The sequence below is a fragment of the Erythranthe guttata genome, chromosome 13, assembly GCF_056151865.1.
Source record: "Erythranthe guttata isolate IM_541 chromosome 13, IM_541, whole genome shotgun sequence".
In the NCBI taxonomy this organism is placed as follows: domain Eukaryota; kingdom Viridiplantae; phylum Streptophyta; class Magnoliopsida; order Lamiales; family Phrymaceae; genus Erythranthe; species Erythranthe guttata.
The window spans coordinates 4354117-4366929 of record NC_142545.1 but is presented as its reverse complement, the minus strand read 5'-3'; the positions used below and the strand labels follow the sequence as shown (position 1 = coordinate 4366929).

Here is a 12813-nt window from a genome sequence, read left to right as displayed (position 1 = left end):
CATTTAGGACTGACTTCTCAAAAATTACAGATTTGACCCAAAACTTTTGAAGATCTACACATGCAACCCCATAAAAGTTAAAAATTCATTTTTCTTGAAAACCCCTTTTTGAAATTTGAAATTTTTAATGCTTTTAGCCAATTAAAGTTGTATCTACCCACTACCAACATAGATGATTCATGCAAGAACAAGAATTTAACAAGAAACACTTCTTTTCCATTTTCCCCCAAAAAGCACTAAATTTTCGAAATCACTCCCGATCTTTTAGAAAATTTTGAAAACCATTTTGATACTATTGATGCCATTTAATTGCAGCAAGAAATCGGAATTTCTTACCTTAAAATCGAAGAAAAGAAAGCAACCGAAGGAAGAGAGGCTATCAAGCACCGAAATCCAACCAAGCTACCTTGATTGTGGAAGAGATTGAGTGGGTTTTCAAATGAGATGTATATTTCTTTGATGAGTGGTGATCTAGGCTGCTCCATGGCCGTGGTTAAATAGGGGAATTTTCAAGTGATTTTTCATTTTCTTTGAAAAACAAGAGATGAGGTGGAAGAAGGAGAAGAATGGAGGTGGTGATGTTGCTACGGTGGAGAAAAATGGAGAAGACAAGTAAGGGGTTGAGGTGTTGGAAGAAGAAAGATGAAGGGTGTCTTTTGGGTTACTTTGAGTGTGGGATTATAGAAATAATTAGGGTGTGCCAAGTGTAAAGGCATGCACACTTACTCACTAATTATTTTATTTAAAAGTAAACACACTTGCACAAACACCACACACACACACAATCCGGACACCACATTTCGGATATATATATATATATATACTCAAATATGTGTATGATGCATGTAATAGTAGGTATAGGTGTATATTTATATGCATGTACAAAATGTACATATGTATGCATGTATGTACGTATGTATATATAAATATAATCCACATAATTTCACCAAGTTTTGAACATATAATTTATCAAATAAGATACGCAATTATTCATATAAGTCACGTAATTCACGAAATTCCTAGTATTTCAATTTACGAAAATCTAAATCACACATATAATAGCGCACATAATTATTCACGTAAGTCACGTAATTAAATTCACGTAATGCACGTAATTAATATCATGAAATAATATCACCTACGGGTCGTCGGGTTAGGAATATTAGTCTCGGGTTTTAGGGTTTTCGGGTTTTGGAAAGGTGGGGTGTTACATGCATGAAACTAATCGACAACAGAGGAACCCGTACTCCAACACTTATAATCCGGGATGGAAAGATCACCCCAACTTTGGATGGGGAGGAAATCAGCAAGGACAAAGGCCAGCTCCCGGATTCCAAAATCCGCCTCAAGCTCCACCTCAAGGTGAAGATCTCGCAAACATCTTACCTCAATTCATGACATCCACTCAAGCTTCCATTCGAAATTTGGAGACACAGATGGGGCAACTTGCAACCCAACTAAACGCGAGGCCGTCGGGAGCACTGCCGTCGAATACGGAAGATCCTCGAAAGAGCAACATCGAGCAGTGCAATGCAGTAAGTTTGCGAAATGGGAGGCAATTAGAGGAAGGTCCTAAAAGGTCCGTTGCACCACCGCCTATTGTAAAGGAGCCCAAAGAAAAGACCGAGGTTGGGCCAAGCAACACAAAGATCGCAGTAAGTGAATCTACTACCAAGGTACCCTTCCCTCAATGTTTTCAAAACTCCAAGCTTGATATGCAATTTCAGTTATTTTTGGATTATCTTAAAAAGTTGCATGTTAATATTCCTTTTGTTGAGGCACTTAAGCATATGCCGAATTGGGTTAAGTTTATAAAAGAACTTGTATCGAAGAAGATGAGGCTTCCGGAGTGTGCAGCAATAATAGACTTAAATGAGCAAAGTAGTGCTATCCTTGCAAATAAAATTCCACCGAAGCTTAGATATCCGGGGAGTTGTACCATTCCATGCACAATCGGCACTAGGTATTTTGGGCGGGCATTGTGTGATTAAGGGGCGAGCGCAAATTTAATGCCTTTATCAATTTATGAGAAATTGAATTTAGGAGAAATTAAGCCCACTTCCGTGACCTTGCAGCTAGCCGATAGATCTTTTACTCACCCTTTAGGAATAGTGGAGGATGTATTGGTCAAGGTAGATAAGTTTATACTCCCGGCCGATTTTCTAGTACTAGACATAGAGGAAGATGAAAATATTCCCCTTATCTTAGGACGCCCCTTCTTAGCAACCGGTAGGTGTTAAGTGTATATTTTTACACTTTATCGTACCTTTTCATTTGGGCTTTTGGTGTGTTTTAACGATAATTGGTGCTTAAAAAGTTGATTTATTGTATTTTAGGTACAAATTGAAGAATTGGAAAAGTATGGGGTCAAAACTGCAATTTTGGCGAAAATATGGGTCAAAAGTGAAAATATCAAAATTCTGAAGATTTAAAGCTCGGACCCCCGTCCCAGTTTTAGTGCAAATTGTGGGACCCCCGTCCGAGACTCCGAAGTTGCGCAGTAAAGGGATTTTAATTGCACAAGGAAACTGCCTTATTCCCCAAGTTCTTCACCCTATATAAGACCAAGCCAAGCACACAATTATGGATCCATCTTTGGACGCAAATTCAAGAGCAAAGAAGATCAACGAAGACTCAAGCATAGTTTTTCTTATTTAATTTATTTATTTTATTTTATTTATCATAAGAATTACGAGTAGCTAAGTCTTTATTTCTAGGATTTTATTTGGTACCCTATGTGGGATTTATGAACCCAATTCTATGATTTTATGCAAGTTTTAATTCCGGGTTATTTCTTCTACTTGTTTTATTAAGTGCATGAACTTGATCAACTTATGTGCTTTTATGTTATTGTTAATCGCATGAATCGGAAGATCGGGTTAATAATTAGAACTGTGGTAGAAGAGCCTTTGTGGTATTAACATAGGAATATAGTTAATCTCTTAGGTAGCCATTATTGAGATTTGTGTTTAATGCTGTGTTCTATAATTAATTGCATAGGAATATAGTAATTGAATCTAGAGTATTAGAATCGTAATATACGCGGAAGCGGGTTATGATTATTTTAGCATCTCAGGTTAATAATCCGGGTTAATTGCTTGCATAATTAAAGGAATTGGGGGAGTAATAATCACATAGGGGGAAGAATAAAATCCTAGGCTTGCTTATCTTGATTAAATCTTCGTTTTAAATTGCTTTCTTGTTTTTGCTTGCTTTTAATTTAGTTTAATTTAGTTAATTCTATCTAAAATTCGACTGTGTAGGGTGGGCTTGATAATAATTGGTAGAATTTAGCGTCTAGGATTAGATAATTAAATATTCCCTGTGGGTTCGATATCCGGACTTTTAGTCCACTATATTACTTGTACGATACGTGCACTTGCGTGTAGGTTTTCGACCAACAGTAGGTCAATTATTGATGTAGGAAAGAGAGAGCTAAGAATGAGTGTGGGGGAAGAAACAGTGATCTTCAAGGTGTACCGGGTGGATGAAAAGCCTATTACGGCTAATGGATGTTATCTTCTTGATGAGGTAAGTGATTCTAAACTTTTTCCCGTTAAATTACATGATTTAAATTTTTTTGTGGATACTAATGTGCATGTAGGAGAACAAACGAAAAAAGTTGAGTTGGTTACAACACCTACTCAAAACACCGTGATAAAAGACGATGTTGGCAAGCCTCATGACATCAAGAAGAATAAATTCAAGGGCATTCCTAAGCGAACCAGTCTGAAAGAATTTATGGTCCCGAATTCGTTTAATACAGAGGTGTTGTCTTAAGTGTTATGACACTTGAATAAACAAGCAGCGGAAATAAAAAGAACAATACTCAGAATTGAAAAAATGTTCACAAGTAAATACTTGTGAACTTGCCCTTTACAGGACGGAAAAAGAATATATTAAAATCAGTATTCTAAGAATACAAATGGAAGAGGTGCGAAAACTTCTTCCTTATGAATGAATCTTTTTCAAGATCATTCTTACAACCAAATCTAGATACTAAAAGAAAAATATTAAAAATTCTAGATTTCAAAGAATGTACTCATAAGGAGTACGTACAACAGATCCTAGAAACACACTAAAATTCTCGAGATTAAACTTCAGCACACTTTTTGTTTCTTCGAAATCTGCGCAATTCTTGAGTCTTGAGTTTGGTATTTATAGACTTGCAAAGCTTCCACTCCTTAGCCCATGATCTGCAAGAAAACCAACCACAAGAGCACTCAAGAATGTGGGTTAGTGGGTTAGTTTGGAAGTTAAAATAAATTCCATTATTAAATCCACTAAGCACTACTTAACCCACTAACTAAGATTTAGTTTAGAGTTTTAAGGAAAGTTAAAAACACGCTGTGAAATTAATTCACGTGTTTCAAACTCCCCCTTTTTAACTTTCTGATCAAAACTAAATCTTAGTCAAAGGCTCCCCCTGAGATATTGCTTGAACTCCCCCTGAATTTGATAACATTAGAAAAATATAGGAAAATAAATTCAAAACCAAATTCAGCAAGATAGTCCAACAAAAGAAATAACCAAAGTACAGTCCTAAACAAAAGTTCAGAGGGAAAATAAACAAAACAAAAACAGAATATTGTTCATGAAAACAATCTAAAGTAAAATATCCAAAGTCTCAAAAGTCTCCTCAGTACCAGCTGCTGCTCCTCCATCACTTGCACTGGATCCACTGCTCTCCTCTTCACCCTCTTTCTTTGCTTCTTCTTCATTAACTCCTTGCCTTCTGCCTCTGGCATCCAAAGGGTGAGATGTTCCTGCTTCAGCTTCATGACCTTTTTCTCCCCCTTTTTGATCAGAAAGAGCCTTCTGAATCATCTCCACCATGGATTGATGATAGGTAATCTGAGCTAGAGAATGAGTAAGCTGCTGCAATAGAAGAACTCTAGGAACAGACACAAGAAGGTTAGAAGTGTTGTCAACATGAGGTGCAACACCCTCAGTACCAATGTTATTTTGACCTGATTCAGTTGAGAGAAAATTATCTCCATTCCAGGGAAGATCTTGAACATGAGGAGCTCTCAGAAAATTTTGAGAAACAGTGATCATGCCTTGTGGAGTGTGAAGATATTCTGAGTCATCTTGGCCCAAATTTTGAGAGAGTAAAATGGAGTAGATGAGAGAAGGATAGGGAAGATGAGTGGAGGATGAAATTTTCTGGGCAAGATGACCAATAGTATCAAAGAACAGTTTACCAAAATCCACTGGTAATCCCATCCCCAATTTGTACATGAGTACAGCATGAGGTTTAGTTACCACAGAGACATTTTTGGATGGAATCCAATTCATCACTGTGAGTCTAAATAAGACAGAGTAAAAGGCAGTGAGTTGAGAGACTTGAAATTTTCTTGGGTGTGCAGGCCAACTTCTTAAACGGTTTCCAGAAATAACTTTGCAAATCTCAGTAAAATCACCATAATTATCCTCATCAATCACAGTAGGAGTTTGTAAATGAGAGTTGATAATTTTGGGAGAAAAAGAAAAGATGGCATTGCGCACAAAAACTTTGCCAAAGTTTGGAGAGTTTTTCTTTAAAAAGGAGGTTTGCAAATTGGCATAAAATTCCTTCACAACCAAGGGATCATAAGAGCAGGCAATCTCAACTAGGTTAAGGATTTTTCTTTGGTGAAGAAAAGCAGTTATCCTATGCCTATCAAATTCTTCCTTAGAAATTTTCTTTTCCTCAATGAATTGACAATTCATGACTTGAGGACTCAACAGTGAATCAGATTCAAAATAAAAATGAGGACTGAAGGCATTGGTTACCTCAAAAGGAGTTGACAAATTCTTCCCATCCAAGTCTAGTTCTTCTTCTTCTGAGGAGTCATCATCTTCTGAATCTTCAAGCTCATCAGGGACATATGCTGGTTCAGGTGATGCAGCAAGTGGGGCAACACCTTCTTCCTGCTGAGAAGAGTCTTCAGAGGATTCACTGTCAGAATCAGAGGAGGGCAAATTTTTGCGAAAAGCAGCTAGAGGAACCTCCCAGCTGTCATCACTTTTCTCTGGTTCTTCAGCCTGAGGAGGAGTTGCATCTGCTTGAACTGCTGCTTCTGCCAGGGTTTCCAGAGGATCTCCATGAGGTGCTGATGGAGTTTCTTCTGTAGTGGTGAAATCTTGAGCATCCACAGATGGAATGTCTACATGCTCTGCTGATGACATTCCAGAAAAATCAGGCATTTCTTCATCCTGATAAGGGGAAGCATCCTCAGCAGCATTCTAAGGAACATTTGCTGAAACAATAGGTGCAGCAGCATCTTCTGGAGCATGTGCAGCAACACCTTCAGAAACAGGTGCAGCAACACCTTCAGGAACAGAATGTTGAGAGGCTGTTGTTGCCATGCTGGGCTGTGACGTCTTCCCCTGAGTTGATGCTGGGGAAGGTGAGTTGTTGGATGATGACTCGGAGGAGCTGGAGGACAAGGCTTGAGCCTGTGGTGCAGCAAAGGTAGGATCCCCTGCTTCATCATCAGTTTCTTCATCTACCAGATGAAGACCTCTTCGTGGATTTGACTGAACTGGAGTGCGGCCACCTCTGCCTCCTCTTCTTCCACCTCTGCTTCCTCTCCGGGGAGAGTTTTCTCCTCTCCGGCGTTGTGGCACCGCAGTATTCAGATCTGGAAAAGAGTTCGTGCGCTTGGACCGGCGCGTTGGAAACCTTCCGGCGGTGGAAGAGGGACCCACAAAATCAAAATTATCTGGGTCAATCGGGTTCAGCTCATCTCCGAGCTCAATGTAGCTGATTGGAACAGCTTCAAAGTTAATTGGATGAACGATGATGGCTAGATTTGGGTCTGCTGGTACAGGTGCTGCAGCATCGTTGTGGACATCACCATCGGCGGCTGGAGGAGGATTTCTAGGTGGGGATGCCATGATACAGTAGATAAAGGAAAATAGCTTCTTTGTGCTTTTGATTTTTGAGTGTGAGTTTTTGAGAAAAGAAGCACTAAATTTATAAGCCCTAATTTTTGCTGAAGAAAGAAAGAAAAAATTGAAGTGGAAAAGGTGAAGAAGTGGTGTCCGTTTTTCTTGGGGAGAGTGTGATTAAGGAGAATAAAATTTCCTTGGCAGTTTAAAGAAGAACCGTGACACATGGCACAATAAGGAGTGGACTTAGTGGAAAAATAAGGGATTAACCCATGTACCCATGACCCATATAAATAGGGATAATTCAAATAAAAATAAAAATAAAACCGTAGCACTCATGAAATATTCACAAAAATAGAAAAACACATTTATTAATGATTAATAGTGAGAAAAATTTGCTGACATGCATAGATACAATTATATATATATTTATTATATTTCTTTATATTTATATATATATATATATATATATATATATATTTTTTTTTATAATATATATATATAAACTCTTATTTTCAAGTCAAACAATTCACATGGAACATGATCAAGTGTTCAGTTTGAAGGTTCCTCAGTTACTAAGATATGACTATCAAAATAGAGGAGTTTGACTTATGTGAGTGTAATTATTGGCTAAATATTTACATGAAGCATGATCACGTTTCAAGGTGAAAGACTTCCAGTTACTGATTTAGAAAATAATACATCACAGTGAAGTCATTATTTAATGAAGCTAATGCTTCAGTAAATTGTGTTGCAGCTTAAGATATTTGATGAGGTGCTGCAACACGTTTCAGGACATGTTTATTGAGTACACATCCCGAGAGATTTTCTGAGTTTTGAAAACCTCTCATAATCTAATGCCTTTGTAAAGATGTCAGCCAGCTGATCTTCTGTAGGAATGTACTTTAAGCACACAATATTTTTCTCAACTATATCACGAATAAAATGATGTTTAATATCTATGTGTTTAGTTCGTGAGTGTTGAACATGATTTTTTGAAATGTCAATAGCACTTGAATTATCACAATATATGGTCAGGGTATCACTGGCTAACCCATAATCCCCCAACATTTGTTTCATCCAAATTAGTTGACCACAACACCCTCCAGCAGCTACATATTCTGATTCAGCTGTTGAGAGAGATACACAGTTTTGCTTTCTACTAAACCAAGAAACTAGATTATTCCCCAGAAAGAAACATGCACCTGAGGTGCTTTTTCTGTCACTAATATCCCCAGCCCAATCAGAATCACTAAAGCCTATCAAGTTTGTATTTGTGTCTTTGAAAAACTGAATCCCTAAGTCTACTGTACCTGCAACATACCTAATAATCCTCTTCACAGCTTTAAGATGAGTGACCTTGGGATTAGCTTGATATCTGGAACACACACAAACACTAAACATAATGTCAGGCCTGCTTGCTGTTAGATACAGAAGGCTTCCAATCATGCTTCTGTAGAGAGTGCTGTCGACATCTTCTGCAACATCATCCTTAGACAGTTTTTTGCTGGAACCCATTGGAGTTTTCATGTGCTTGGCTGATTCCAACTCAAACCTTTTGACCAGATTGAGAGCATACTTCTTTTGATTCACAAACATTCCTTCACCTGTCTGTTTGATTTGGAGTCCTAAGAAGTAATTCAACTCCCCTACCATACTCATTTCAAAAGTGTGAGACATAGAATCTACAAAAGACTGCAAAAGGTTAGCACAAGTAGAGCCAAAAACAATGTCATCAACATATATCTGAACAATAATGATATGATTATTAGTTCTTCTAACAAACAAGGTTCTGTCTGCCTCCCCTCTTTTGAACTGTATTTCAAGTAAGAAGTCAGTGAGTCTTTGATACCAAGCTCTAGGAGCTTGTTTAAGACCATACAGTGCCTTCTTAAGCTTGAAAACATGATTAGGTTTGGCAGAATCTTCAAAACCCTTTGGCTGTTCTACATATGCTTCTTCATTTAAAACTCCATTCAGAAATGCACTTTTGATATCCATCTGATACAGTTTGATTTTAAGAAAGCAGGCTATAGCAAGAAGTAATCTAATAGATTCAATTCTAGCTACTGGAGCAAAAGTCTCATCAAAGTCTATACCCTCAATTTGAGTGTATCCTTGTGCTATTAACCTAGCCTTGTTTCTAACAACTGTACCTTTTTCATCAGTTTTGTTTTTGAAGATCCACTTAGTTCCTATCACATTTACATGGCTTGGTCTGGGAACTAAGTACCAAACATCATTCCTGATGAATTGATTCAACTCTTCATGCATTGCATTGACCCAGAATTCATCCTTCAGAGCTTCTGCAATATTCTTTGGTTCCACTGAAGACACAAAACAAGTGGTTCCAGTTAGTGCACATTCAGAAGATAAATTTGCAAATCTTACCATATCTCTGTAGTTTACTCTCTCTTTTCTTCTGGTCCTTATTCCATCAAAGATATCTCCCACTACTTGAGTAGATGGGTGATTTTTCTGGATTCTGCTTGATGGTTCCTTTCTGCTGACATCAAAGGTTGGCTGCAATTCAGTCTCTGTAGGATGTGCTGAGTCAGATGTGGTGACACTTGGCTCAACACCTTCTTCTCTTAAGACTGGACTGTTTGTGTCTGGGCTCTCTGTGGCAGAAGTGTCTTCTTCTGTTGTTTCTCTTTCAGCAATTAAGTCATCAACTTCATCTTCAGCTGTTTTACTGCGGAGATCAGCAAAGTCATCAAATACCACATTTACAGATTCAATAATGATTCGAGTTCTTAGATTGTATACTCTATAAGCATGACTGTTATTAGAGTATCCCATAAATAAACACAAATCACTTTTTGAATCAAACTTAGCTAGATGATCTCTATCATTTAGAACATAGCAGACACATCCAAACACATGCATGTATTCTAGATTAGGTTTCTTACCATAAAGAATTTCATATGAAGTCATCATAGATCCTAATCTTAGATACACACGGTTTGAGATGTGACAGGCTGTGTTGACAGCCTCAGCCCAAAACCTCTTAGACAGATTTTTTGCTCTCATCATCACCCTAGCCATTTCCTGGATGGTTCTGTTTTTTCTTTCAGCAATGCCATTTTGCTGAGGAGTTTTTGGAGCAGAGAATTCATGCTTTATACCCTTTTTATTACAAAATGCAAGAAATAAAGCATTCTCAAATTCTTTTCCATGATCAGATCTTATCCTACGTACAGAAACTTGAAATTGAGTTCTAACAAACCTGTACAAATTTCTGAATACTTCAAAAGTGTCTGATTTTTCTCTTAAAAAATACACCCAAGTATATCTTGAAAAATCATCAACACATACAAAGACATATTTTTTACCACCTAGACTTTCTACCTCTATAGGACCCATAAGATCCATATGTACAAGTTCAAAACAAATAGTGGTACCAACGTGCTGCAACACTTTGTGTGGTACTCTGGTTTGTTTTCCCTTCTGGCACATTCCACATACAGGAATATCCTTGATCTTGAGATCTGGTACTCCTCTTATAGCATTGTACTTGTTGAGCAGCTTCAGATTCTTGAAATTTGTGTGGCCTAGTTTCTGGTGCCACAGCTCTACTTCACTTACTCTTGAGCTCTTGCATGAGATGGTGTCACCTGTTTGATAACAATTATCCATTGATCTGGAACCTGTAAGTACACAATGATTTTGATTATCAAACACAGAACAACAGTATTTATCAAATTCTACACGTAGATCATCATCACACAATTGACTGATACTGATGAGGTTTGACCCCAATCCTTCAACATGTAGAACATTTGAAAGTTTTGGAAGTCCCTCAATACTGAGTGTTCCACGTCCAACCACTTTGCCTTTAGCTCCTCCTCCAAAGGTTACACGTCCTCCACTAAGTGTGTGGTAGTTTGATAGAAATTCCTTTGTTCCAGTCATGTGCCTAGAGCATCCACTATCAAAGTACCATGAACCTGAAATGTTAGCATTTAAAGAGGTGTATACTGCTTTGCACAAAAGTTTACCTTTGGGAGTCCATATTTTACACTCCTTTTTGGTAAACTCTACCTTTTTCTTTGAGGTGTTCCTTGGAGTGGTGTGGCTTATTTTATACAACATTTTGTCACTACTGAGTTTCTCACAAAATGGACGAATGTGTCCTGGTGAGAAACAGTAATGGCAAACATAACCTCTTATTCTGGAGTCTGGAGCGGTGACTGTGGACTTCCTACATTCCTTTCTGTTTGCACCCTTTTCTTTTACAAAGACAATTTCTTTCTTCTTGGCTGGCTTTATTTGTTTTTTGAACCCTAGCCCTTCATGTTTGTAGTGCTTTTCCATTGACACAATCTCATCAAGTTTAGTTGTGCCAGTGTTCATCCTCTTGATTGCTAGGGTTGCCTTTTTGAGTTCATCTTTCACCTTTGCCAGTTCAAGATCCTTCTTGGTGATTCCAACCTCCAAATGTGTGATTGTTTCTTTGAGGGAGGAATTTTCCTTGTTGGCTGCATCTAGAGCTTGAGTCTTCTTCTCCAGGTCAAGAGCAAGTTTTCTACACATTTCTTCCTCATCACTAGTTGCTTCAATGTTGGATTCTGCTGCATTTAAAGAGATAGAGTTTAAACATGTATAATGATCAGTGTTTAACTCAGAAATTTCAGTTACTGAAAGTGTTTCAGAAAGTGTTGCAGCATCCAGGGAAACTCTTTGTGATTCTGTTTCAGAAGCATTTCCAGTGATATATCTGACAGAGAGAGCTTGTTTAGTGGATTGTTGTTCCTCTGTCTGTTCAGGTTGCTCTTCCTCCTCATCACTGACAGCACAAATCAAACTCATTCCTCTTCTTCTTAAGGTATTTGCACACTCATTTGCATAATGTCCAAATCCTGAACAAGCCCTGCATTTAATGTGATCTAAGTTAGGTGGTTCAGAATTTGAACGAACAAATGAAGAATTTTTAGAAGTGTTCTGAGAAGGTGTTTGAGAAAATGTTCTCTGTAAAGTAGATCTGTTCCGGGGCTGATTTTGTCGATTTTGCGAAGAGCCATCTGGAAATAATTGTCTAGGCTTGATTCCACCTCGCCTGTATGCCCTATTGAATTTCTGAATTTGGAATGCAACATTGTTGAGACATTCCTCTGCATCATCATCAAACTCCGGAGCAACATCTTCTTTCTCCAATTCTGCCTGAAGTGCATTTGAGATAGCCTTTCCTTTCTCCTTTCTTTGATCTTCAAAGTTCATCTCTCTAGACTTTAGACTACCAATTAAGTCGTCCAGCCGTAGTGATGATGTGTCTTTGGCCTCCTCAATAGCAGTAACCGTCATGCTGAATCTTTCTGGGAGAGTTCTCAATACCTTATTCACCAGTGTCTCATTGCTTAAAGGACCACCTAAGGATTGAAATTCATTGGCTAAATCAATCAATTTCTCATTGTACTGAGAAATTGTTTCAGTTTCTTCCATTCTCAGTCTCTCAAATTTGGAAGAGAGTAATCTGAGCTTGGTTCTTCTGACACTATCTGATCCTTCACAATGTAGCTGTAGAACCTCCCATGCATCCTTTGCAGAAGTGCATACTGAAATCAATTTAAACATTGTTAAATCTACTGAATTGAAGATTGCATTCAACGCCTTGGAGTTTTGATTGGCATTTGATAGATCATCTGCTGTCCACCGTAACTCTGGTGTTGGAAATACATCCCCATCTGCATCTGTGATTGTTGGTGCCTTCCATCCAGTGAGAATGGATCTCCAGGCTCTTTCATCAATGGCTTTGATGTATGCCCTCATCTTGACTTTCCAGTAGGTGTAGTTTGTGCCGTCGAGTACAAGAGGTCGCATAGAAGCAGTCATCTGAGTATCCATCACGAATTCGTTTCTGGAAAAAATAGGAACAAACACTTAGTATACGTCAAGTGTTGGCTCTGATACCAATTGAAAGAATTTATGGTCCCGAAT

At 38.1% G+C, this 12813-nt stretch overlaps 1 protein-coding gene across 1 annotated transcript; it reads right to left on the bottom strand.

Moving 5' to 3' along the window:
* Nucleotides 1-9173: 9173 nt before the first annotated feature.
* Nucleotides 9174-12620, bottom strand: LOC148765719 (uncharacterized). Its single transcript, XM_088812315.1, has 7 exons — nt 12553-12620; nt 12403-12431; nt 11985-12245; nt 11509-11900; nt 9789-11418; nt 9388-9563; nt 9174-9203 (listed from the first exon to the last, which is right to left on the bottom strand). The coding sequence occupies exons 1-7, from the start codon at nt 12618-12620 to the stop codon at nt 9174-9176; spliced, it is 2586 nt and encodes an 861-aa protein (XP_088668441.1).
* Between the last annotated feature and the right edge of the window lie 193 nt (nt 12621-12813).